This window comes from Lissotriton helveticus, chromosome 3_2 (assembly GCF_964261635.1).
Source record: "Lissotriton helveticus chromosome 3_2, aLisHel1.1, whole genome shotgun sequence".
Classification (NCBI taxonomy): domain Eukaryota; kingdom Metazoa; phylum Chordata; class Amphibia; order Caudata; family Salamandridae; genus Lissotriton; species Lissotriton helveticus.
The window spans coordinates 171,633,353-171,659,829 of record NC_136062.1 but is presented as its reverse complement, the minus strand read 5'-3'; the positions used below and the strand labels follow the sequence as shown (position 1 = coordinate 171,659,829).

The window sequence follows — 26,477 nt, the reverse complement described above, 5'->3', positions numbered from 1 at the left end:
GGTGCTGTAATGGCACCGAGGCATAGTACTACCTCACACTGTTGCAACACCGCTGGGGAACGATGGTTCCTCTGTATTTGTAGCGGGCCTGCATGTCTGCCTATCTCAGAATAGTTAGCTGCCGTGCCTCCGCGGGTTTGGCGGTCCTATAATCACCCCTAGGTCTAATATAGAAAATGTCTGAAACCTTTAAAAAATGTGTGCTATGAATAAGCGTTTTCTCCTACATATGATTTTATAGTGTAATTTTAGCAGTTTTAATGTATTTTATGTACATGCACTTTTAATGGTCTATTTTGTGAACCCAATAAAGCTATTTATTGATTTGAGTGACATAGCTAAGAATCACATAATCTATGAGGAGCTTGAGATAAGGATCACTTTGTAGCCATGCACCAACTCTCCACTCTTTCTAGTCCCTCAAAAGTAACTGAAAAGATAACTTTATGTTATGTTAAATGGGTGTCTTGTAGAGCGCACGGCTACTCGGGCAGAGTGTACCGGCGCTATACAGATCTGTAGAGGAGAGGCCAGGAACATAGACGACTATAAGCCAAAGAGCCAAGTCTTAAGTTATTTTCGAAAGGACAACAGATTGTCTAGCTTCCTAAGAGACAAGGGAAATTTATTCCAAAGTTGAGGGGCCAGCAATCTGTAGGAACGTCCGCCAATACGAGCATGTTTGATGGTTGGGATAATGGCCAAAGGTTGTGAGGCCGAGCGAAGAGCAGGAAGAAAACGAAATCCTACCTCTCTCAAAGGATCAACAGTGGGTTCTTTCTATAGCGCAAGGCAAATGTCAAGATGCAATAGAAAAATGCATCACTGTCCAGTGGGTTTCAAAACTTTGTTAAATGCATAAGGCCAGTGGATCCACATAGGAAACGTTGCAATAAGTTGCTAAATTGTCTTTTATAGATCCCTCGTAAACCAGTAGCAACAACAATCCCAAATGCAGTAGAGGATTTTAACACATCGAATGCAGCCTTTTAGGTTAAAACCAAAATGAGAATCTTGACTAGTGCCAGACGCAAAGCTGAAGGGAAGAGTACTGAAGAAATTCCTGAATTCAGTTAGCCACTCCTCTGTAGACCTCAGGGACAGTAGGCAAATAGTTTGGTGAACTTTCTGTGTCAGAAATCCTTTGAACATTGGAATTGATGCGGCATCTCAATCTGGCAGAGAGTTTCAGAGCAAAACTCTAAAACAAGTGTTTTCTCTTATGATACAATTAGGTATGTGGAACGTTAGTCCAGTTAATATGTAATTTTTCAGATAACCTAGGATCGAGGGAGAAATATACTTTGGCCTGAAAAACCTGAGATCCTTGGACATTTCTGAAAGTTTACTTAGTACACTTAGGACACTTCATTGTCCGAACTAGCAGTTACAACCTGACTATTAAGGAAAGGATCACAGAAAAGAAGTTTATGTTATTTACCAAGACCTCATGCTAGCATATGCACAGGCCTCAGGTGATTGCTGACTTTGTGCTCCCTCATACTGAATAAATCCATTAAAGCATTAAAGCTGGGCATTGGGGTAGCTTAGCCTGATTATTCTGTCTCCAATGAAGGTAATGCGCCTGATACATGTGAGTCTGGCCCATTTTAAACTTATAGGCCAAGAAAATATTTTAACTATGAAGAGAGAAAGATATTTGAGGTAGGGAGAAATAAGAGTGGCCTGTTTTGCGGGGGTAGACTTTCCTCATATAGCATGGATTGGTATGATGTAGAATGTAGCTGTTGTAATTTGCTGGTTATAGTGTAGTCAAATCGTATGTGTTAAATAGAACATTTAATCAGTCAATTCTATTGTTCTTCCTTTCTCTCTCTTATCCAGGACCTATTGGGCTCGTTTCTCTTCTAGTTGCAAAGGCAATGGGAGCTGCGCACACAGTGATATGTGGTATGATTTCATTTTTTATCCAGAAAAACACAAATTTACATATCATTTGATTAATTGTGTAGTTAGCAGTATGCCTCTTTTAAAGCTCTGAAGTTTTCTTAAGCAAGGCTACTGTTAATCTAGGTCTGTTTTTTCCAATGCATTTCTGGCAATTGTAATTTTGGTTTACATTTCTTTTTTTTTTTTAAAGAATGTATTTCTTTTGTTATATAGGCAGTCAGTACATTACAAATATTGTACTTGAAACACATTTAAACGTTCCAGCCATCAGCCCATATATGTTATAAAAACAGCAGTAATTCCTCATCGAGGAACCATTTGTGTACAGAACATTACAGTTGGAAAAAAGCACCTGTTATTCCCAGATATTTACCCCCAACCTACAGTTGCTCTCAGTTTCCTATCTATCGTGTGCAAAGCTCACCTCGATCTCCCCAGAATTAGCAAGGGTCTCCAACCATGTTTGCAAATCCTCCTGTGCCTGCTCATCTCTCCTACACTAACGGAGTCGCACCTCTTTGCCTACTGCCCATTCCATAACTTCCTAGATCCATCCCTCTTCCCTATGTCCTAATGGGTTCATACATGAGATTGCAATCGCCGTTTTGCTGGTAGCAGGGCCAGTTGTGCGAATTTCCATTCCATTTTCTTGCCTTAGCATTTCTTGACCATACCCAAGAGACAGGTGGCTAGGTCTAGTTTCACGTCTATATACTTAATGCCCTCCAATCGTCTGACTACCATATCCTAATAAGCATGTACTAGGGGACTGTACCAGGCTAAGTGAAGAAAGATTGCAGGTCCACCCTGACACCGGTGACACCCATCAGTTCTGGTGGGGTCAATATTATGTAGGAACACTGGGGTAACATATGTGTGGGGTATATAATTGAAATGTACTGGTTTGAACTGCACATTGCTTGTCCTTTGCTTAACAAGTTTGCAAGCAGCTTTCCATTGTGTATCTTCTAGAGGTGCACCCAGTTCCTCTTCCCACATCTCTCCAGCCCGAAGTATGATCCTTGGTTTGTCAGCAGCCATGGCTCTGATTAAATGGGAAACCAAATGTCTACATCCACCATGTTCTAGTAACATTCGAAACAGTTCAGAGGAGGGGGCGGACGTCTAGGTATGTAGTACAGACCTCTTGCAAAATGTCCACAGTGCTTGCATAGGGTAAAACCTGGCCCGTCCCACTCCAAAGGTCTCCTGTGCTTCCTTAAATGTGATAAAAATGTAATTGGGGCTAAGGTCACCCAGAGTCGAGCACCCCCAGCACTCCATGCATTGGTTTCCATTTCTAAATAGAGGACTACAAAGTCCAGAATGCAAATGAAATACTAGTTCTTGCATGGGAAAACTTGAGCGTTTTGCATTACACTCTGGAGGTGTCAGCATCACTGTACCCATTGTTAAAATTCGTAGTCTTTCACCAGTCTTAACATATTACTCCTTGCTTCTGAGTGTAAGAAGGGTAATACTCCCATTTTAAGATAGTAGGTGCAGCCTAGACTGTATGCCCACATGACTTTTTGTAATTAGTTGTGTGGGACGTGAATATGAGATGATAACTTTGTGTTGGGCTGGCCAAAGGCCTCCCAAGGCGCATGTTATGTAGGTAGCAAGGACCCCCTATGAGTAATCTAGAGCTCCTAGGACAGGGTATAACAACAATTGTAAACAAAAATTCCTAGGCAGTTCAATTGGTAAACATTATATCAACATTTTTTCATTAAGAAAGACAACTGATAGTAAAAAGGCGTATGGCCCGGACTCAAAATTGGGTCACTAAATAAGTACCAGAGCCTTTGTGACTCTGGCAAGATCCATATCAGTTTGAAGAGTAGGACCGAGTTCACGTTCCTTACACGGGCGCACAGCATTTACTTTAATTTGATGGTAATTTTCAGATTTCAAGAAAATGAATCCATGTGCTCCCAAATCTTATGAATGACTTCGTTTATTTTTAGATGATTTATCGCATTTGAGACAACGTGTCTTAAACAGTTTCTCATGCCGTAGATATGATAATCCAAGCCTTTTTCGGGGCACGACAGAAAACACAAACAAAACATCTTCAGAAGTGGTTCTTATGGTACCCAATGCATTTCGAGGTCTAATGGGCTCTTCTTCAGGGGTTTCACTACAAATGAAAAACATGTATCGATAAATTGTCGCTCTCAAACCATTGTGACAAACACTGTGCACGTTTTGTTAAAAAAATTACATAATTTAAATCCATGCGTAAATTAGTCAACCCTTAAGCAGTGTTTTCCCTCTAAAACGGTAACACTAAGTTACCTAAACAATATCCTGGGGGTCCCTTAATCTAAATCATTTGCATTGCCTCCTCTGCAACTGCCGCAAGTAAGAAAGGAGAAGGAGGATATACATGAAGGAATATGAAGGTATGCAAATAGGCTGTCTACTGGAATTAGGGAATTGAGTTCGAGGAGAACTGTGTGGGTTGATATCTACTAGGGTGTGAGTAACAGCACAGAAGAGCAGAGGAGGCAATGCAAATGATTTAGATTAAGGGACCCCCTGGGCATTGTTTAGGTAACTTAGTGTTACCGTTTTAGAGGGAAAACGCTGCATTATTGTTGAAGGACCAATAAATATAGCCCTATTTAATTTAACTAAATGTTGTGAAAAGCTATTTTTTGTGCTGGTAGCCCCATTGAAGACTGAAGTTTAGTTACTGAATAGCCCTGTCCCCTCCCTCAGCTGTGAGAGCCCACGGCTGAACTGGATCAGGGAGCACCTGTTGGTTCCTCAGTTATTGAGCCTTTTTGACCCTTGATGAACGTGAAAAGCCCACCTTCTATACTTAACACACAATGAAAGACTTGTTTAATTTTCTGCCACAAACATGCCCTTAATTGCTATGTATAAAAGATCTGTGGGCAGGTGTGTAGAATTTTTGTCTGGAAAAAGGTGAACATGTTAATAGGAAGGGAAAAAGGGAATCTGTGAACATACTTCTTGTTCTTTACCAGTTCATATTCCTCTTCAGATTTATCTGCTCCTCGGCTAGAAAAGGCCAAAGAAGTTGGTGCAGACTTCACTCTGCAGATCAGCAGCGAAACTCCCCAGCAGATTGCACAGAAAGTGGGAGACTTGCTTGGCTGCATGCCTGAGATTACCATCGAGTGCACCGGTGCCGAGTCCTGCATCCAAACTGGAATCTATGTGAGTCAAAGCCTTTCACTTTATGCTCTGTTTCCTTCTTCATCGGCAGTGGTGCAGCAATGCCTTTGGCCGTCCATGGCGGTAACTCCTTTTGCCGCCCGGCCTCCAGTAAGAACGGGGTGGGGGTTGTGCTGTCGATTCCCACGAACAACAGCCGCACGTAAGAGCGAGGGGAAGCCGCCTCCCCAAAAACTCATGCTGCCCATGGCAGACCCTCCCCTCCCCCCACCCTTGCTACACCACTGTTTATCAGCAATCTGTATCTATGAATGTACCCGTAGGCAAAGTATCTTCTGAAGCCTTTCTGTCACTTGGGTAGTTCTTGTACTGTAGTAAAGGGAATGTGTTAAGTGTTTTGTAAATAAGGGGTATGCAACTATGCCAACCCAGAGGGCTCATAACTTTTCATAACTTTTTAAAAAACCGTAGTAGTTGTGTATAGTGCAAAACCCATTTATAGTAATAAAAACAAATATTGGGCCACTCGGATGGGGTTAGGGCAGGATGGTTGTATTGTATTGCATTTTAGCAGTTATAAAGTCCTTCATACCCTGTTGTGGGGTGTTAAAGTGCCCTTTGGTTAGGTAGGATGCTCTGCCATCAGGGAGTGTGTAGTTGGCAGTCTTGTATTTATTGTGATTCTGTGTGGGAAGTCTTTTGGTACTGCATGTGAGTGACCAGAGAGGTGCTCTTATCTTTTCTTGTGGTGCAGATCCTAGCAGTATAAGGGAGGATGAGCACCCAGCGTGCAAAATATAATTTAATTAGCTAGTGGTTATACATTACTCTGCAGACACAGTGATATGATTTGTGATATCTAGTAGGCGAGAGGCTGGAGCAAGAGGCAGGATTGTACCTTGATGATGGCGCGAGGAAGCAAAGAAACTAAAGCATATTGGTAGCTCACCAACAAAATAAACAGGCAGTGGGTTTGTGGTGGTGCGGAGGTGCGGAGGTGATGTGTGTGTGTGTGTGTGTGTGTGTGGCACCCTGCACAAGGCAACGATGCTGTCAAAATAGTAAAATGTTGCCAGATGGTCAAGAATTGAAGTTGGTGACTGTAATGTTGTGCTGGCCCTAGGCCCACATGCTCATAAATAAGTCACGCAGACACTGTGTGTAATGGTACTAAACTGGCCATGAGCACGTGCGCTCGGGCCCTTTTATTGGCAGGCTCATGTCACTTGTGACACCTGTGTTGGATGGGTGTGGAGTGGGAGTAAAGGCCGGCCCTAGGATTGGCTGGTAAACTAGTATGTGCTAGAACACACGTATGTGTCCAACAGGACCCTACATTCCTCCCAAACTTTATTAAAAACAAAGAGGAGTCCAACCGGTGGGAATTAAACTAACTAGACCCCACTTAACAGTGGAGAGGTGCAGCAGGACGCCCTCTGGCATCCCTGCATTTGTCCATGGTTTAACCAGATACCTCTGGGCACAAACACGATGTAGATGGAGTCTTTGACAGCATGGCAGGTGGGTCAGTGTCCACTGAAGCACTGTCGGTCAGTCCTGTTTGCTGTTGCGACGATGTGACTGGTATCAACAGTTCAAACAGTGCCTCAGGAGTATAGGTATAGTCCACTGCAGAGCTTACTTTTGGGGTTGTCCTGTCTCTGTGAATGACAACTTTATTAGGACTACGGTGGAACTGATGAGGTTTTGACGCCTTACTCTGATGCCTCGGAACCTCCTGGTACCTGTCGGCGAAGCAGCTTCCAGACCATCTCTCGGTCAGGGATTCATTGAGGACTTTCCGATGGGTCGCCACAGTATCGCGTGGACTGTGCAGGACTGCGTGTGGGCCATCTGGGTGCAGCTGCAGGATTGCTGACAGAAAACATGGCCAAGTCATTTGTGCAACCACAAGGGTGAGGGACACATGGTCGGTATGCTTGCCAACAGGGCCCAAGTGCGGGTGGGGCAAGCAGATAGTCTCTGGACAATTGGTCTCTCACATCATCTTGAGCGCCTCCTAGGTCTCTTGATGTTTGTGGGTGTAAGGCTCCACCCTGGTGATGCTCTGCTCCGTGTTGGTCAGAGCAATGCACACAGGAATAATGGCATGGTTGCCATTAGATGACCTGGACCACTGGTGATATGAACTAGCAGTGAGTAAGGGGGGCTGTTGGGATCTCGCATTCATGTATCTGAGTGTGTTTGCTGGTTCTGTTTTCCTTCCGGCATGTGTGGTTCATTAGCAGGGAGGCCATCTTTCATCATGCAGCCTGTGATGGAGACTGGATGGTCACACTGGCAAACATGGTTTAGATACGCAATTTAAGCATGCTGGCGGCTTACGTTTGGTTCTCCTGCTGAGTTGTCGCCAGGAACGTTGTTCTACATTGGTGGCTGGCTTGTACCTGTAGGTGCACTCTCTGGTAGTGGCACAGGCCTCGGTGTCTTCATCGTTTGATCTTTTGCTCTTGCGCATCTGTGGTCGTCAGTTCTTTCAGTGTGACAGGTCTGGTCACACACTCTTCTCTCCTTTAAAACTCTTGCTTACAATGCAGCGTCCTGTCACGTTTCACACGTCACATGTGTTCTCTTCTTCAGTTTGTGAGAGGTGGCATCAGGCCACATGCCATTGGTTCTCCTCACTTGGACCTCCTGATAACCCCATCCCGTCCATAGAACTGCGCACCTTCTCCCATCTTGGACTACTCGCATGTGTTGTCCTGTCTGTAGGGCTGGGCGTCTTCTCACAGGTGTTGCGTCAGCCATTTTGTGGAGGGCAGTGGCGGTAGGTTTGTTTTCATGGATCTGGTCTGCAGCTTCTTCCATATCTTTCTTCTCCTGGATAAGCTATTCAGGGTGCTACTTGGGCTCACCATCGGAGGCGAGGATCTCCTTTCATTTACAGTGGTGGCAGCTTACCATTAGGGTATGTGCGATTCTCTCCATGCCTGTAATGGGCCAATGTGCGGCACCGTCTTAAGGCAGTGTGAGGGAGGACACTCCCTGACAGTCACTGGCTCACTGTAGGCGGTGCTAATGCAGTTAGGGTGTGTGTGAGATCTCCTTCCTGTGTTCGGGCCACAGTGGGCTGTTCCTCCCCTCTTGTCTCTAGAGTGCACTGTTGGCGCTGTACATGTGTGTGAGGTAGATGGGAGAGTTACCAGGCTCTTACTGTGAAGCTTCACAGTCTCTTCAAAGGTGCAATGTACGCTTGCTCTTCTCGCTTGTGGTGGTGACCACTTGCCACCGGGGAGCGCACAATGCTCTCCTCTCCCTTTAGGGAGAGAGGCAGTCAGTTTCTCCTCTCTGCATTTGGTGGCAGCCATTGACCACCAGAGGTGTGTAGTGCTCTCTCAGCTAGTCTAGGTTCTCTTGTTTAGCCTTGGTCTCTGTTGCTGTGTGGGAGACGTGGAGCTTTGTAAGTCTGTAGTGAGTCTGTGCAGTTCAGGGGGGAACGTGGTGGCAATTCAGGTTTGTGGTTGTGCAGTCTACAGTCTTTGAAGTTTAGGTTTTTTCTCGGCGGAAACATGAGCCTTGAGCCTCGCACCCAGATTACTCTTCTCCGCTGAATCTGATACTGTGGGCAGTACGTATAGGCGCAGTGGGGCTTCTCTCTGTCTCTGCTGCCTAGGCTGAGGTCGCGAGCACTGGGGACTCTTTGCTAATACCAGGCAGCAGGGCAGCTTTGTCTTGTGCATAAATGTTTTATTTCACTGTTGTGGCCGTCTCTTTGCAAGCCACGTACTCAAAACACTCAGGACCAGTTGCGGTGTGTTGTAAATGAAGTTCATTACTCACTAGGTAGATTGAGTATTTATTGGAGGAGAGACAGTGAAGAACAACTCAAACGCCCGCTGACCAGCTCCAACTGAACAGCAGAGAACATGGAGCATGGAGCTGGAGCAAGCACATTCTGGAATGCAGGGGATACAGGAGAAAACATATAACCACTATTCCCACTGTCAGAAGACACATCAGAAGAATTCTGCAACACAATATAAGAAGACAAAGATCTATTCTTTTGGTATAAAGCTACTCTTTTGACATTCCACTTCTCACCATTAGAGAGTACAACATAGTTTGGAAAAACCTCTTTCATACAAAAAGGTCCTCTAAATTTCGACTTTCGACTTTCGTTTGACTTTCACAAAATCCCCTTTTGAAATGTTAGAAGTCACCTCAACAAAATCTTTCTTGCAACTCAAAGAAACCTCATTGTTAAGTAAATCTTTCAACCAGGCAGGCCTAAGTTTGGTGCTGGGAGCTCTGCCACGCATCAATTCAAAAGGTGATTTTTCCTTAACAGAAAGAATTGTGGTACGGTATGCATAAGTCATATCTCTAACAAGGTCAGAAACTGACACACCTTTAGACTGAGCCAACTGTACTGTACCCTTCACCAATCTATTGATTTTCTCACAGAGACCATTTCCCTGTGGGTTGTACAAAGAAGTTTGGTGATGAGATACACCACACTCACCTGGAAAGGACCGCATACTCTGTGATACCAATTGTGTACCATTGTCCGTAATGATGACATTGGGAAAGCCCTCTTCATGAAAAAAAATTTCAAAAATGTAATAGTGCTATCAGTGGTAATATCTCTCACAAATTCAACAAACAACCACTTGCTATGAACATCTACACAAACAATTGCAAAACGTTGACGTTGACAATAAGTTCATCCATTGGCCCAATAAAGTCTAAACAAATTGTGTGCCAAGGAATTTCTGGAGAATCAAGCTTCCCAACAGAAGAACCTACAGCAACCTTGAACCTTTTTTCTCCCTCTTTACAAGTTTGACAATCCTCCACCCACATGGCAACTTGCGAATCAATCCCAGGCCACCAAAAATGTACCTTAATTCTCTGTTGTATTAGAGATTGACCGAGATGACCCTCATGAGCTAAATTGATTAATTTGTTTCTTAGCTCAGAAGGTGGAATGATTTTATCATTACGCAAAATAATATTATCAGTGAAGGTAGACAATTCATCAATGACTTTGCGAAAAGGTCTGACAGATACATGCAAACAGCTTTCCCTCCTAGATCAATGGTTGATCATTTTTATGACCTCATTCAATGTGTATCATTCTGCATAGCTTTAATCCATTCATCCTTTGAAAATGAACCATCACCTAGTGATAGAACATCTTGAATCCAAGCCTCACTCTCTTCATTAACATCCAAATGGTAACAATCATCTGAAATGCTATCAACATTGGTAGATATTCTAGACAGACAGTCAGCCTGAAAATTACGCCTACCTTGTACATGAACAATTTCAAAATGATAGTCTTGTAACCTAGCTGCCAACCTCGCTAACCTGGGCGAGCCCTTTATTGCACCACCAGGAGAAAGAATACAAATTAAAGGTTTATGATCAGTTTTAAGGATAAACCAAGTGCCCCAAAGATAGTTGTGAAAACATTGTGTGCCCCAAGCAGCTGCCAATGCTTCCTTTGCAAAAACTGAATAATTTAATTCAGAAGAAGACAAAGTGCATGATGCAGAAGCAACAGGGCGTTCACCCTCCCTATGCTTCTGTAGAAGCACAGCACCTATCCCTGTTGCACTGGCATCAACCATCAATATTGATGTAGATTTAGTGTTGAAAGGCGCAAGTTCATTCGCTTCACACAATTCTTTCTTAACCTGTTTAAAAGTTGAATCCTGTTCAGGACCCCATACAAACTTTGTACCCTTCTTCAAAAGAATGCGTACATTTGTCGTTTTTTCTGAAAAGTTTTTTATAAATTTAGAGTAATACTCTATCAGTCCCATGAACGATCTAAGTTGATCTTTATCAACAGGACATGGGGCAGATCGTATCGCTTCAAGTAGATCTTTTTTCGGTTTAACACCAGAAGCTGTAATCTCATGCCCAAGATATTCAACACACTGAGCAAGAAATGAGCATTTGTCCTTACGTAGGGTAAGACCTGTGTCTGAGATTCTATGTAAAACCTGTCTAAGTACGCGGTTATGATCTGCCACTGATTGACCAAAAACAAGAATGTCGTCTTGAAAATACACCACCTTTTGTATCCCTTTGAAAATTTCAGAAACCATGTGCTGGAACACACTGGCTGCTGAAATCAACCCGAATGGAAATCTTGTGAATTGAAAAATTCCTTCAGTGGTGAAAAAGGCTGTGAGGTGTTTACAGCTATCATGTAATCTTATTTGGTGGTACGCACTCTTGAGGTCTAATTTTGAAAAGAATTTTGCACCCGCAAGAGTGGATACCAACTCACCAATGTTGGGTAACAGAAATGTGTCCGCAATTACACATTTATTCAGAGATCTTAAATCGACACAGAATCTCAACTTTCCATCCGATTCCTTCGAAATCACCATTGGAGACACCCATGGTGATGCCTCCACTGGCTCAATAACCCCACTCTGAAGCATCTCATCTAACAGGTTCTTGACTTCATCCCTAATGGAGAGTGGAATTCTTCTCAATTTGTGTTGTACAGGTATCGAATTTTCCCTGATCTTGATGAGATGAGAATAACCATCTAATTCCCCCAACTCATTTTTAAAAACAGATGGAAATTCACCCACAATTGTGTCAATACAGTCATCCTCAATAACCATCACCTGATCAGGTGCCCTTGGTTTTATAATGATGTATAAATCATACTGGTGTACCCAGCCTAGAATTGCTGGACCTTCTACAGAAACTTATACTTTACCTGTAGTGAGTCTATTTTTAAAAACAATTTCAGACACAAAATGCCCCACAATGTCAATTGTTTCAATATGGAAACCCCTTGGTGAAATGTCACTTTTCAATAAAGTTTTGTCAGTCCAAAGCATCTTGAAGATGGAATTGGGAATGATGGTATACCTAGAGCCAGTGTCTACCATCAGTGACACCTCTCGTCCATTTATTTCTTTTATTTCTTTTTATTTATTTTTTTGCATTTGTAATGCGCGCAGATACCCACAAAGGGTTTCCCGGCGCCATGGCTAAGAGAACAAGACACAGAAAGCAACTGATGACAACAGATCGACAACTATTTATTTAAACAGTTATTTATTAAACAGCCAGGTTTTAACTTGTTTCTTAAAGCTGACAAAGTTCTCCTCTTTGCGCAAGGCTAAAGGAAGGGAGTTCCAAAGAACTGGTCCCAGGTGGGAAAAAGATTTACCTCCCATTCGGGCCAGTTTGAATCTGGGAACCGTGAAGGTTGCTCCGTTTGAAGAGCGGAGATTCCGTACAGGTACGTGGGGCCTAACCAATTTCTGCAGATACCGTGGTGCGGTTCCCGCTCTGATCTTGAACATGTAGGTCAAGGCCTTAAACCGGACCCGGTTCTCAACTTTCAACCAGTGCAGGTCTCTAAGGTGATTCGAGATCCTTGCTGTCCTAGGAATCTTACACAACAGCCTGGCTGCGGAGTTCTGGACCAGCTGTAACCGCCTGGTTACAGCTAAATTGGAGCCCAGATATAGAATGTTACCGTAGTCAAGCCTAGATGTTATTAGCGCATTGACTACGGTCTTCTGGGTATCCACAGGCAGCATCCAGATAATCTTCTGCAGCCATTTAATGATCGTGAAACAAATACCAGCCACTTTATTAGCCTGTTGTTTCATCGATAAAGAATCGTCGATACACACCCCTAGGTTTCTAACCTGGGTAGCTGGACTGGGGAAAGCGCCCAGGGATGGCGGCCAGTGCCTCTCCTGCCACAGATCACGATTTTTTCCCAGGAGAAGAATCTCCGTCTTCTCCCCGTTAAGCTTCAGCTGGTTTGTTGACATCCAGCTGAAGACCTCCTGAAGACCAAGCTTCAGGGTTGAAGGGGATGAAGACTCTGAGTTGGTAAGGGAAAAAATAATCTGTGAATCGTCCGCGTAGGTCATAAGTTCAAGACCTACCCGCTCTGCTAAATCAGCGAGGGGGCGGAGATAAAGGTTGAAAAATAATGGACTTAAAATTGAGCCCTGGGGCACGCCATGGTGTGACGGAAAAATATCCGACTGGGCGTGAGAGGACGAGATCTGAAACGTCCGGTTGCTCAGATAAGATCTAATCCAGTCCAATGCGGTCCCTCCGACACCATCCCCACTCAGCCTGGCAAGCAGTCTGTTGTGCGAGATGGTGTCGAAAGCCGCGCTCAAATCGAGCAGGACGAGAGCAACCGTTTGTCCGTCGTCCAAAAGTCCCCTGATCTTCTCCGTGACTCCCAGGAGGGCAGATTCGGTGGAATGGCCTGCCCTGAAGCCCGACTGGGAATAATGGAGCAAGTTGTTGTTCTCCGTGTACGATGAAAGCACGCCATGGATATGCTTCTCCAGAATTTTTGAGAAAGCAGGCAGCAGAGATATTGGGCGATAGTTTGCAAGAACCTCTGGATCAGCAGATGGCTTCTTCAACAGAGGGCTGACCATAGCGTGCTTCCACGGTGCCGGGACAGTTGCCAGACAGATGGAAGCATTAAGTGTCTCGGCAATAGTTCCTAAAGCACCGTCATCCAGTTGACATAGAATGTTAATAGGGAGGGGATCACGCGGAGAGCCTGATTTGATAGAGGTCGCCAAGGATTTTAAGGTGCCCACGGAAATATAAGGCCAGGAATCCAGTCGATTTCCTGATGGGCTTTCTGAAGGAAGAGCTTCCCTATCCTCCCTCACCGGGGGATTAATGTTTGCAAGAATAGTGTCGATCTTTCCCACAAAGTACGTAGCAAGATCTTGGCATTTTTGAGGGGTCAAGGGGCGCGCGACCGCCGCAGAGTTTGCTCCGGCTAAGTCTTTCACTGTGTTAAAAAGTGTCCGTGCTTTATTGGCAGCCATATTAATGGTCTCCGTTACGTAAAATGCCTTAGCTCTGGAACAGGCCGTGTGATAGAGGTTTCTGGCCTTACGGTATAGTTCCTTAGATTGAGGATCATAGTGCTTGCGCCACTTCCTCTCAAGTCCCTTACACTTAGTTTTTTCCAGCTTCAGTTCTTCCGTATACCAGGGAGCCGGGGGCCGATGGACATTCCCTCTACACCTGGTAACGGGTAGGCAAATATCCACTGCACTCTCTAGCCAGGCGTGGGCTTCCAGCGCATTGATCTCCATATCATCACCTAAAACTGGGGGGGATACCTGTAGAGCATTCTGCAGTTCGGTCAGATCTATCTTTTTCCAGTTTCTCATGGAAATTGGGGGCCGGGCAGAACCTAGCTTCTCAGGTTGTGTAAGCGTAATACTAAAGAGCGTTAGGAAATGGTCCGACCAACAAATAGGGTCGGTTTTTAACCATTTCAGCTCCTGTATATTGGAGATAATGGGATCCAACAGGTGCCCAGCTTTATGCGTGGGGTCCTCATTTCTCAGGGACATATTCAAAGTATTAAAATCTTCCAAAAGGTTGGAAGCGATGCAGTTGGATTTATCCTCAAAATGGAGGTTTAAGTCCCCCAATATAGTCAAATTTTGGGCATTTAGGAAGTAAGGGGAAATAAGATTAACCAAATTTGCAGCCCATACACTGCCGTTACCCGGGGGGCGGTAAATTAAAAAGCCGGAAAACATGAAATTAGGATTCAATGATATTTTAAAAAATGCGGCTTCACATCCAGAGATATTAACCGTTTCAAAGTCACAATTAAAATCCCTGTCAAAGATCACCGCAATACCCCCGCCGACCTGTCTTTCTCTGTCTACTCTAACAATAGCATAGTTAGAGGGCAGAGCGGCGGCTACATCGGGACCTGAGCCGTCGTGCAACCAGGTCTCTGTTAAAAATATCGCACAAGGTTTTTCTTCCATTAGGAGGTGATGGATGTCAGCTTTGTGTTGGGGCAGTGATCTACAATTCACAGTGTAAAAAGTGAAAGTACGAGAGTTTACAACAGAGGTTAGAGTAGGTGGCCTAAGCTTGTATGGGACCTCTGAATAGGGTTGGATGTTGGTTAGTGCAAAAGCACAATGAGGGCACACATGTGTACCTTTTAAGGAAGGCTTTAGAATGGAACAGTTATTAGTAATGTTAGGGCGCAACGCCCGTATTTGGTCCACTGTAATCCTACCTGTCTCAACATTTCGTGCCCCGTGACCCGTCCTGACACGGACGGGCACAGACGGGCTGGTCTTGGGCTCGTCTTCGGCGCAGTCCGAGGCGCCTACCCTGCGCGCCATCGCTGCGCGCTGGGGCCGACGAGTCCATCTATCAAAAAGTTGGCTTTAGGTCTATTTTGTCTTCTGTCATCTTCATTAACAAAATCAATGGCATCAACTATAAATAACCGATCTTTCTCAGCTCTAGAAATATCAGGATGATCCTCCACAACAGCAATCTTTTGATTAGGCTTTGTCTTGCACATTTTCGAAAAATGCCCTATACGTCCACATTCCTTATTCGCTGCAAAACAAAATCTTGCTTCAGATGTGTGAGAATTGCTACCACACCTTGAACAAAACTTATTACTAGGAATGTTCTTCCTGAAGTTGTTTTTAAATTTGTTTTTGACTACAGCTACAGGATCATCGCCATAAGCTCCACTTTCATCATAGTAGTTTTTTTCTGAAACTTCAGTAACTTTTTGTTGTGGAGTGTTTCTTTTCTGGGACTCGGTAACTTTAATGTATTTTTCAGATTCCTCAATCACCTTAGCCAGTTCAATTGCAGTTTTTAATGTGGGATTTTTGCTGCCCACAATCTTTCCTGAATCTTACGATTGTTACATTGGACAATCAATTGGTCCCTGATGAGTTCATCACTCATTGCCCCAAACTTACATTTAAAGGATAACTCTCTTAAGCGGGCAACAAAATCATCAATAGATTCTTCACTCTTTTGTTTCTGGGTATAGAATTTGTAGCGATTCATGACAAGGTTTTCCTCTTTTGAGAACCTAACCTCCAACCTGGAAACTTCTTCCTTACACTCATCAGGCATGGCTTGCCCGTTTGCTTGTAACGCTATGGGTAAGAACCTGGAGACACGTTGTCCTTCTTTCCCCAAGGTACTTAATAAAATTGCTTTCTTTCTCTTAGCAGAAAATTCCTGACGATCAAGTGCCTCTAAGTAATTATCAAACATGATAAACCAGTCTTCCCATGATATAACAGGATTACCTGGTTCACTCAAGAATTGAGGTGGAAGGGTAACATTTACTTGTTGTGCCATACTTCACTATGAGTGAAAATAACAAGTTCTTTAAACAGTAAATGCATTAGCTGCTCTTATTTATCCTCAATTAATATAATTGAACAAATAATAATTCAATCTTGTCGTGACAGTAGGTTGCACTCGAGTATTAACAAAGGATGTTTAACACAAACTCTTTTAAGCTTGCAATTTCCTTCCTTAAAATATCTTAATCAAAATATTCTTGCCTGTAGAAGTGCTTTTCCACTTGTAAAAACGGTTAAATGTTCATTTCTTTGTCACTCGCTACAACGATAAAGCATCTTCCATGATTACCGCTTTACATCGCAGATCCTGTTGCCAGTGATGCGTTAACAGTATTTCGATAAATACAAAATGGCCGCTTTCCAAAACGAGGCTTGAAACGCACTATGAGACGTCACAACCGTGCATCATTGCAAGGAACGCTCTTAGTACACGTGATATGTGCTGCGTCAGCTCCAGGAATGAGAACAATCTACGGAGCGTCTTCTCTGCCTGGTAGAACACCAAGGTTGCTAAGACACGTTTTCGAGCCGCACGCTCTACTTACGTGTCAACTGCCACAATGTATTTGTACTTTCAATCTTTATTTGAAATTCCTCGGTTTCCGTCGCTTCAGGTTTCTTGCGATGTTTAGTTAAAATCCTTTGATTCAAACAGGCGGTGTACCTCCGTTGGTTCTTTCGCAATGAGTCTTCCCCGCCGTCACTTCTTGAATAATGTAAAATGCATTCGCATTTTCTCCTCCTGAAGCTCAAATCAGCAATAAGCGTCGCCAAAAGTGTTGTAAATGAAGTCCATTACACACTGGGTAGATTGAGTATTTATTGGAGGAGAGACAGTGAAGAACAACTCAAACGCCTGACCAGCTCCAACTGAATAGCAGAGAACATGGAGCACGGAGCTGGAGCAAGCACATTCTGGAATGCAGGGGATACAGAAAAGAAAAGGGATCAAACCAATCAAAGCATAGGATAATATTTACAACACGGTGCATCAAGCAACTGCAAGGTGGTGCTGCAGAAACCTCTCCTTTCAGGCCGTGGCATCTTTCTTCAACAGTGGGGCTCATGTCACTCTCCTTCCACCTGGGGCTGGACCTCAGTAGACAGCTGGTGTGCCTCTGGCTTCGCCACTTCACTGCTCTTTCCCGATTAAATGGCGGAGTTGTTTTCTCCCTTCACTTCACTGCAGGCACTTGAGCTGCCAGAGGGTGGGCAATGTCTTCTTACCCATGCCGGTGCTGCAGAGACAGGCATGAGGGTACTCCGTGCTGGTGCAGCCTCGCCGGCAGCAGGGTCATGTGACGGGATGTGCCACTCAGGGCTGCAGCACTTCGAGCCAACAGACTCCTCTCCTAGGGCGAAGTGAGTGAGGATGGAGGCGGGGAAACATTCATGTTGCTGCTGTTAGCCTCTCCTCCGGTGCTTCTGTCTTTCCATACACTGTCATGCGGGTCGGTCTTCCTTGCTTGAGGGCCTCCCCGAAGGGTGCGACTCTGTCACTCGCGACCCTTCCAGAGCTGGGGACTGTGCTCCACGCTATGCACTGTGTGTTCTTACTCCCGGGACCATTCTCAATGGTCTGCTGACAGGCAGCGTATGCTTCCCCCGTCAAAAGATTGTGGTCCTTCATCTCACAAACAGGGTCAGATCCCCTCTTTGCCACTGTAATGTCGTGCGGGCCCTAGGCCCTCATGCTCATAAATGTATCACACTGACACAGTGTGTAACTGTACCAAACTGGCCACAAGCAAATATGCTCAGGCCCTTTTATTGACATGCCCACGTCACTCATGACACCTGTATGTTGGATAGGTGTGGGGGGGAGTAAAGGCCAGCCCACAGGGAGTGAATGGTAAACTATTAAGTGCTGGAATACACATATTTCTGCAGCAGGACACCACAGTGATATGAGCAGTAGACAGACATGCACCTTTTTAAAGCCAGGAATACTGCCTACTACTGTATAAGTACACAGACTGAGCAAGATAAGAAGTAGAAGAGCAGTGAAAGTTGACAACCTGAGTAGAAAACCTTTGTCACTAGTCCACCCTGTCCCCTGCTGAAAACTCTCCAGCAGCCAGACAAATTTGGGAAACCCCTCCTGTTAGAAATGTGAATTCTGGTTGGCAAGGGTATATACCCAAGTCAGGCAGAGCCTACCACTCTAGTCAGGGTAAAGGAGTTACACACACAAGATAACACCTGCTCACCCCCTTGGTAGCTTGGCAGAGCAGTCAGGCTTATTCCAAAGGCAATGTGTAAAGCGTTTGGGCAACACACACACACACTAGTGACACCACAAAAAAGAGTCCACACAAAGTTATATAAAAATGTCCTTTGTATTAAACACCAAACATATTAGACCATAGTCACATGAATCAATAATCACCTTGGCATAAGGCAATGGTCATACACATCACAGTGCACTAAGGTAAGTACTCCTATAAGGGCACACGTCATGAACACCACACTGAAAATAGTATGCATAACATTACAGTTAGCGCAATAAGGCCAATACCACTTAGCTGGACATAAATCACATTTAAGTTGCCACTTGAGCCAGTGTCATCAGTATGACAGTACAAACCTTCAGGATATGTGATTCCAGTTTAGTTGCTACCAAACCACTTCCCATGAACACACCCCTTGATCCTTTTGCAAGGAAACGCTCCACTGGTTTCTGTCGAAGCAGGAAAATGGCAGGAATTACCGAGACGCACTACGGGGTAAAAAAACAGCAAAAGCTCCCCCACCTGGAGATCAGTATGTCGGGAAATATGCATGTCGGCGCAAGCACCTAGTCTCTGGGCGCTCGCGCTAAGTAGCGTGATGGGGCCACAGGCCCGCACTCTCAGCAAGGAAACGCTCCACCGGTTTCCATAGAAGCAGGGAAATAGCAGGAATTACCGGGGTGCCCTAAGAGGCAAGAAAACGCCAGAGACTCCCCACCTGTAGATCAGCATGTCGGGAGATCTGCATGCCGGCGCAAGCACACCGTCCCTGGGCGCTCGAGCTAACTAGCGTGATGGGTCCGCCAGCTCTCACGCTCCCAAAAATGTGGCCGGATGAAAATGGAGCTCAATGCCACTGGAGCTGCTCCGTAGTCCGGAACGGGTGGGAAGCTCTTCACTTCTCTCTGCAGGCGGCCTGGTGCAGCTGGGAGGCTCCTGCCTTCCCTTTGGAGGGATTCAGAAAAGGGGGTGGTGATGAACAGAGTGTCTGAATTAAGCAGACCACTCTTACCCAGTCCAAAGATCAGGGCTTGATCCATCACCGTTATTTAGCTCACTGCCCCATCCAAGCTCAGAACCTGGCTATATGCAAATTAGTCTGTCCCTGGCCGAGTGCATCATGGGAACAGGGCAGACCAAACTACCAAGCCAATTCTTCACCAGAAAGGAGACAAGCTTCCGGGGACCGGTTTCTGGCATTTCAGCCGTCGTCGGCCCGGCTTGCTTGAATCCTGATGGAGCAGTGAGCAAGGGACTCATGTCTGAGTATACCCTGCCACACCTATAGTGGCCAAAAACGATTCAGAAAAGGGGGTGGTGATGAACAGAGTCCATCATAAGCGTGGAAGGGTATACTCAGATGTGAGTCCCTTGCTCATTGCACCATCAGGATTCAAGCAAGCCGGGCCGACGACGACTGAAATGCCAGAAACTGGTCCCCGGAAGCTTGTTTCCTTCCCAGTATAAGAATTGGCTTGGTAGTTTGGTTTGCCCTGTTCCCATCATGCACTGGGACAGGAACAGACTAATTTGCATGTAGCCAGGTTCTGAGCTGGGATGGTGCAGTGAGCTAAAAAACGGTGATGGATCAAGCCCTGATCCTTGGACTGGGTAAGAGTGGTCTGCTTAATTCAGACACTCTGTTCATCACCACCCCCTTTCCTTTTGGAGGGGCCACCAAAAAACGCTTTTCATGCTCCTTCACCTCCGTACTGAACCAAGTGTTCTGCTTATCCAATCAAGATATTATCTTTACAATTTCAAATTTACCAAAAGGATAAGTCAAGTTAAAAAAAGGGTTAATAACCTATGTATTTTCCTCATTGGGCAAAAACATTTCAGAACTGCTGTGATGCAAGCATTGTCTTAATTGTTTTGTATGGTAACTAATAATGTTTGTGGTTTTGATGTGATTTATTTTTGTTTAAATTGTTGGATGTAATTGTTGGGTGGGTGGTTGTAAATGTTTTTGTATAATATATCCGTCATGTGCTTCTGTATATGATTTAAATTTGTTTAAAAACAAATCCAGAAAAAAGTGAAAAAGAAAAAATCATGTGATCACTATTATTAAATAGGGTGTTTAGAATAAAAAAGTATAAAAAGTATAAAAAAGTTGGTCAGTATTGCCATTTGTAGTGTTGTTGACGTTTCAGTGGTCCAGCCTTGCTGATTGATTTGGGCCCTAGCCGGAGGTTTGTTGTCACTTTCTAAAAGTGGCATTTTCATACACAGAATTTAAAAACCACTTTGACCAAAAGGTGCCTTTATAAATTCTGGGTTCATAGAGCCCTTTTTAGGGCTCGGGCCTAAGCCCCCACGAAGTGGAGGCGGAGCTTCCGAGCTCTTATGCGTTCAAAAAAAGAATTCAGAAAGGGCTCCGGCTGGCACATTCCTTAGTTTTTTATGGCATCTGCCTAGTGATTCGTATTCGCTGTGCTGTCTATTTAGTAGCGTTGACGTAATAGGCTGTATGTAATGTACGCGTGCCCGATTTGGCATATTCTGTGCGCGAACGAGCACGGCAGAGTGATTAATCTTAATTAGGAGCTGTCAGAGTGCCCGTGTAATGCAATCCAGATGGTGCGAGAGCGTTCACCATTGCATTGCATACAAAAGTCATCTGATCTCTTCAGTGAGTGTCCGCATGTGCTGTACGGGGCATCTTTTTCCAGGCGCGAGGGGTCTTTGTAAAATCGTAGACTGTGTCGAATGGCTGTCCTGTTCCTTGCAGTGGGCTCTTGTTGAAGGTATGGATCTCCCGAGGAGAGCAGGCAAATGCGGGAGGGGTCAGGGATAACAGTTAATCACTTGTAGTATAAAAGTCTTTGTAACTGATAGTTAAATAAATTAAATGTGCACCGCAATCTATTTTTGTTGTTGTTTCTATTCTGTTTTTGGATCTGGGATTCTTTGACAAGTGAATGACCATTAGCGAAGAGTCGAACTCTACGAAAGATTGTGTGGGCACCTATTGGGAACGCATGAGTTGCAACTACGCTTTTCCAGAACATGCGGTATTAAGAAATGTGGAACAGAGCAGTGTAAAATGACACTAGTATTCTCGTGTGTTTACAGTAATGCTGTGGCGTCTTTTTTCCTCTTGCAAGGGTGTAGTGCAGAGGCGTAGTGCAGAGGCGTAGTGCGTAGTGCAGAGGCGTAGTGCAGAGGCGTAGTGCGTAGTGCAGAGGCGTAGTGCAGAGGCGTAGTGCAGAGTTGTAGTGCGTAGTGCAGAGGCATAGTGCAGAGGCATAGTGCAGAGTGGTAGTGCGTAGTGCAGAGGCGTAGTGCAGAGTGGTAGTGCGTAGTGCAGAGGCGTACTGCGTAGTGCAGAGGCGTAGTGCAGAGTGGTAGTGCGTAGTGCAGAGGCGTAGTGCAGAGCCGTAGTGCAGAGTGCAGAGGCGTAGTGCGTAGTGCAGAGGCGTAGTGCAGAGGCGTAGTGCAGAGGCGTAGTGCAGAGGCGTAGTGCAGAGTGGTAGTGCGTAGTGCAGAGGCGTAGTGCAGAGTGGTAGTGCGTAGTGCAGAGGCGTAGTGCAGAGTGGTAGTGCGTAGTGCAGAGGCATAGTGCAGAGGCGTAGTGCAGAGTGGTAGTGCGTAGTGCAGAGTGGTAGTGCGTAGTGGTAGTGCGTAGTGCAGAGTGGTAGTGCGTAGTGCAGAGGCTTAGTGCAGAGTGGTAGTGCGTAGTGCAGAGTGGTAGTGCGTAGTGCAGAGGCGTACTGCGTAGTGCAGAGGTGTAGTGCAGAGTGCAGAAGCGTAGTGCAGAGGCGTAGTGCAGAGTGCAGAGGTGTAGTGCGTAGTGCAGAGACGTAGTGCAGAGGCATAGTGCAGAGTGCAGAGGCGTAGTGCGTAGTGCAGAGGCGTAGTGCAGAGTGGTAGTGCGTAGTGCAGAGGCGTAGTGCGTAGTGCAGAGGCGTAGTGCAGAGTGCAGAGGCGTAGTGCAGAGGCGTAGTGCAGAGTGGTAGTGCGTAGTGCAGAGTGGCAGTGCAGAGTAGTAGTGCATAGTGCAGAGTGGCAGTGCAGAGTGCAGAGGCGTAGTGCAGAGTGCAGAGGCGTAGTGCAGAGGCGTAGTGCGTAGTGCAGAGGTGTAGTGCAGAGGCGTAGTGCAGAGGCGTAGTGCGTAGTGCAGAGGCGTAGTGCAGAGTGGTAGTGGGTAGTGCAGAGTGGTAGTGCGTAGTGCAGAGGCGTAGTGCAGAGTGCAGAGGCGTAGTGCAGAGGCGTAGTGCAGAGTGGTAGTGCGTACTGCAGAGGCGTAGTGCGTAGTGCAGAGGCTTAGTGCAGAGGCGTAGTGCAGAGGCGTAGTGCAGAGGCGTAGTGCAGAGTGCAGAGGCGTAGTGCGTAGTGCAGAGGCGTAGTGCAGAGTGGTAGTGGGTAGTGCAGAGTGGTAGTGCGTAGTGCAGAGGCGTAGTGCAGAGTGCAGAGGCGTAGTGCGTAGTGCAGAGGCGTAGTGCAGAGTGGTAGTGCGTAGTGCAGAGGCGTAGTGCAGAGGCGTAGTGCAGAGGCGTAGTGCGTAGTGCAGAGGCGTAGTGCAGAGGCGTAGTGCGGAGGCGTAGTGCGTAGTGCAGAGGCGTAGTGCGTAGTGCAGAGGCATAGTGCAGAGGCGTAGTGCGTAGTGGTAGTGCGTAGTGCAGAGTGGTAGTGCGTAGTGCAGAGGCGTAGTGCAGAGAGGTAGTGCGTAGTGCAGAGTGGTAGTGCGTAGTGCAGAGTGGTAGTGCATAGTGCAGAGGCGTAGTGCATAGTGCAGAGGCGTAGTGCAGAGTGCAGAGGCGTAGTGCGTAGTGCAGAGGCGTAGTGCTGAGGTGTAGTGCAGAGTGGTAGTGCGTAGTGCAGAGGCGTAGTGCAGAGTGGTAGTGCGTAGTGCAGAGGCGTAGTGCAGAGTGGTAGTGCGTAGTGCAGAGGCGTAGTGCATAGTGCAGAGGCGTAGTGCAGAGGCGTAGTGCAGAGGCGTAGTGCAGAGGCGTAGTGCAGAGTGGTAGTGCGTAGTGCAGAGGCGTAGTGCAGAGTGGTAGTGCGTAGTGCAGAGGCATAGTGCAGAGTGGTAGTGCGTAGTGCAGAGGCGTAGTGCAGAGTGGTAGTGCGTAGTGCAGAGGCGTAGTGCAGAGTGGTAGTGCGTAGTGCAGAGGCGTAGTGCAGAGGCGTAGTGCGTAGTGCAGAGGCGTAGTGCAGAGGCGTAGTGCAGAGGCGTAGTGCAGAGTGCAGAGGCGTAGTGCAGAGGCGTAGTGCGTAGTGCAGAGGCGTAGTGCAGAGGCGTAGTGCGTAGTGCAGAGGCGTAGTGCAGAGTGGTAGTGCGTAGTGCAGAGGCGTAGTGCAGAGTGGTAGTGCGTAGTGCAGAGGCATAGTGCAGAGTGGTAGTGCGTAGTGCAGAGTGGTAGTGCGTAGTGGTAGTGCGTAGTGCAGAGTGGTAGTGCATAGTGCAGAGGCGTAGTGCAGAGTGGTAGTGCGTAGTGCGTAGTGCAGAGGCGTAGTGCGTAGTGCAGAGTGCAGAGGCGTAGTGCAGAGGCGTAGTGCGTAGTGCAGAGGCACAGTGCGTAGTGCAGAGGCATAGTGCAGAGTGCAGAGGCGTAGTGCGTAGTGCAGAGGCGTAGTGCAGAGGCGTAGTGCAGAGTGGTAGTGCGTAGTGCAGAGTGGTAGTGCGTAGTGCAGAGGCGTAGTGCGTAGTGCAGAGGCGTAGTGCAGAGGCGTAGTGCAGAGGCGTAGTGCAGAGGCGTAGTGCAGAGTGCAGAGGCGTAGTGCAGAGTGGTAGTGCGTAGTGCAGAGTGGCAGTGCAGAGTGGTAGTGCGTAGTGCAGAGTGGCAGTGCAGAGTGCAGAGGCGTAGTGCAGAGGCGTAGTGCAGAGTGGTAGTGCGTAGTGCAGCGGCGTAGTGCAGAGTGGTAGTGCGTAGTGCAGAGGCGTAGTGCAGAGTGGTAGTGCGTAGTGCAGAGGCGTAGTGCAGAGGCGTAGTGCAGAGGCGTAGTGCAGAGTGGTAGTGCGTAGTGCAGCGGCGTAGTGCAGAGTGGTAGTGCGTAGTGCAGAGGCGTAGTGCAGAGTGGTAGTGCGTAGTGCAGAGGCGTAGTGCAGAGGCGTAGTGCAGAGGCGTAGTGCGTAGTGCAGAGGTGTAGTGCAGAGGCGTAGTGCGTAGTGCAGAGGCGTAGTGCAGAGTGGTAGTGCGTAGTGCAGAGTGGTAGTGCGTAGTGCAGAGGCGTAGTGCAGAGGCATAGTGCAGAGTGCAGAGGCGTAGTGCGTAGTGCAGAGGCGTAGTGCAGAGTGCAGAGGCGTAGTGCGTAGTGCAGAGGCGTAGTGCAGAGTGGTAGTGCGTAGTGCAGAGGCGTAGTGCGTAGTGCAGAGGCGTAGTGCAGAGGCGTAGTGCAGAGGCGTAGTGCAGAGGCGTAGTGCGTAGTGCAGAGGCGTAGTGCAGAGGCGTAGTGCAGAGGCGTAGTGCGTAGTGCAGAGGCGTAGTGCAGAGGCGTGTTGCAGAGGCGTAGTCAGAGTGGTAGTGCGTAGTGCAGAGTGGTAGTGCATAGTGCAGAGGCGTAGTGCATAGTGCAGAGGCGTAGTGCAGAGTGCAGAGGCGTAGTGCAGAGGCGTAGTGCGTAGTGCAGAGGCATAGTGCAGAGGCGTAGTGCAGAGTGGTAGTGCGTAGTGCAGAGGCGTAGTGCAGAGTGGTAGTGCGTAGTGCAGAGGCGTAGTGCAGAGGCGTAGTGCATAGTGCAGAGTGGTAGTGCGTAGTGCAGAGGCGTAGTGCAGAGGCGTAGTGCATAGTGCAGAGGCGTAGTGCAGAGGTGTAGTGCAGAGTGGTAGTGCGTAGTGCAGAGGCGTAGTGCAGAGTGGTAGTGCGTAGTGCAGCGGCGTAGTGCAGAGTGGTAGTGTGTAGTGCAGAGGCGTAGTGCAGAGTGGTAGTGCGTAGTGCAGAGGCGTAGTGCAGAGGCGTAGTGCGTAGTGCAGAGGCATAGTGCAGAGGCGTAGTGCGTAGTGCAGAGGCGTAGTGTGTAGTGCAGAGGCGTAGTGCAGAGGCGTAGTGCAGAGTGGTAGTGTGTAGTGCAGAGGCGTAGTGCAGAGTGGTAGTGCGTAGTGCAGAGGCGTAGTGCAGAGTGGTAGTGCGTAGTGCAGAGTGGTAGTGCGTAGTGGTAGTGCGTAGTGCAGAGTGGTAGTGCGTAGTGCAGAGGCGTAGTGCAGAGTGGTAGTGCGTAGTGCAGAGTGGTAGGGCAGAGTGCAGAGGCGTAGTGCGTAGTGCAGAGGCGTAGTGCGTAGTGCAGAGGCGTAGTGCGTAGTGCAGAGGCGTAGTGCAGAGTGGTAGTGCGTAGTGCAGAGGCGTAGTGCAGAGTGGTAGTGCGTAGTGCAGAGGCATAGTGCAGAGTGGTAGTGCGTAGTGCAGAGTGGTAGTGCGTAGTGGTAGTGCGTAGTGCAGAGTGGTAGTGCATAGTGCAGAGGCGTAGTGCAGAGTGGTAGTGCGTAGTGCGTAGTGCAGAGGCGTAGTGCGTAGTGCAGAGTGCAGAGGCGTAGTGCAGAGGCGTAGTGCGTAGTGCAGAGGCACAGTGCGTAGTGCAGAGGCATAGTGCAGAGTGCAGAGGCGTAGTGCGTAGTGCAGAGGCGTAGTGCAGAGGCGTAGTGCAGAGTGGTAGTGCGTAGTGCAGAGGCGTAGTGCGTAGTGCAGAGGCGTAGTGCAGAGGCGTAGTGCAGAGTGCAGAGGCGTAGTGCAGAGGCGTAGTGCAGAGTGCAGAGGCGTAGTGCAGAGTGGTAGTGCGTAGTGCAGAGTGGCAGTGCAGAGTGGTAGTGCGTAGTGCAGAGTGGCAGTGCAGAGTGCAGAGGCGTAGTGCAGAGGCGTAGTGCAGAGTGGTAGTGCGTAGTGCAGCGGCGTAGTGCAGAGTGGTAGTGCGTAGTGCAGAGGCGTAGTGCAGAGTGGTAGTGCGTAGTGCAGAGGCGTAGTGCAGAGGCGTAGTGCAGAGGCGTAGTGCAGAGTGGTAGTGCGTAGTGCAGCGGCGTAGTGCAGAGTGGTAGTGCGTAGTGCAGAGGCGTAGTGCAGAGTGGTAGTGCGTAGTGCAGAGGCGTAGTGCAGAGGCG

General features: G+C 47.1%; 1 protein-coding gene across 1 annotated transcript in view; it reads left to right on the top strand.

The window, feature by feature from the left end:
• The window catches only part of SORD (sorbitol dehydrogenase), a 352,789-nt gene that overhangs the window by 196,836 nt on the left and 129,476 nt on the right, over positions 1 to 26,477 (top strand). The window contains exons 6-7 of the mRNA XM_078684967.1: positions 1,846 to 1,911; positions 4,928 to 5,103. Coding sequence (XP_078541093.1) covers positions 1,846 to 1,911; positions 4,928 to 5,103 — 242 coding nt within the window. The remainder of the gene's footprint in view (positions 1 to 1,845; positions 1,912 to 4,927; positions 5,104 to 26,477) is intronic.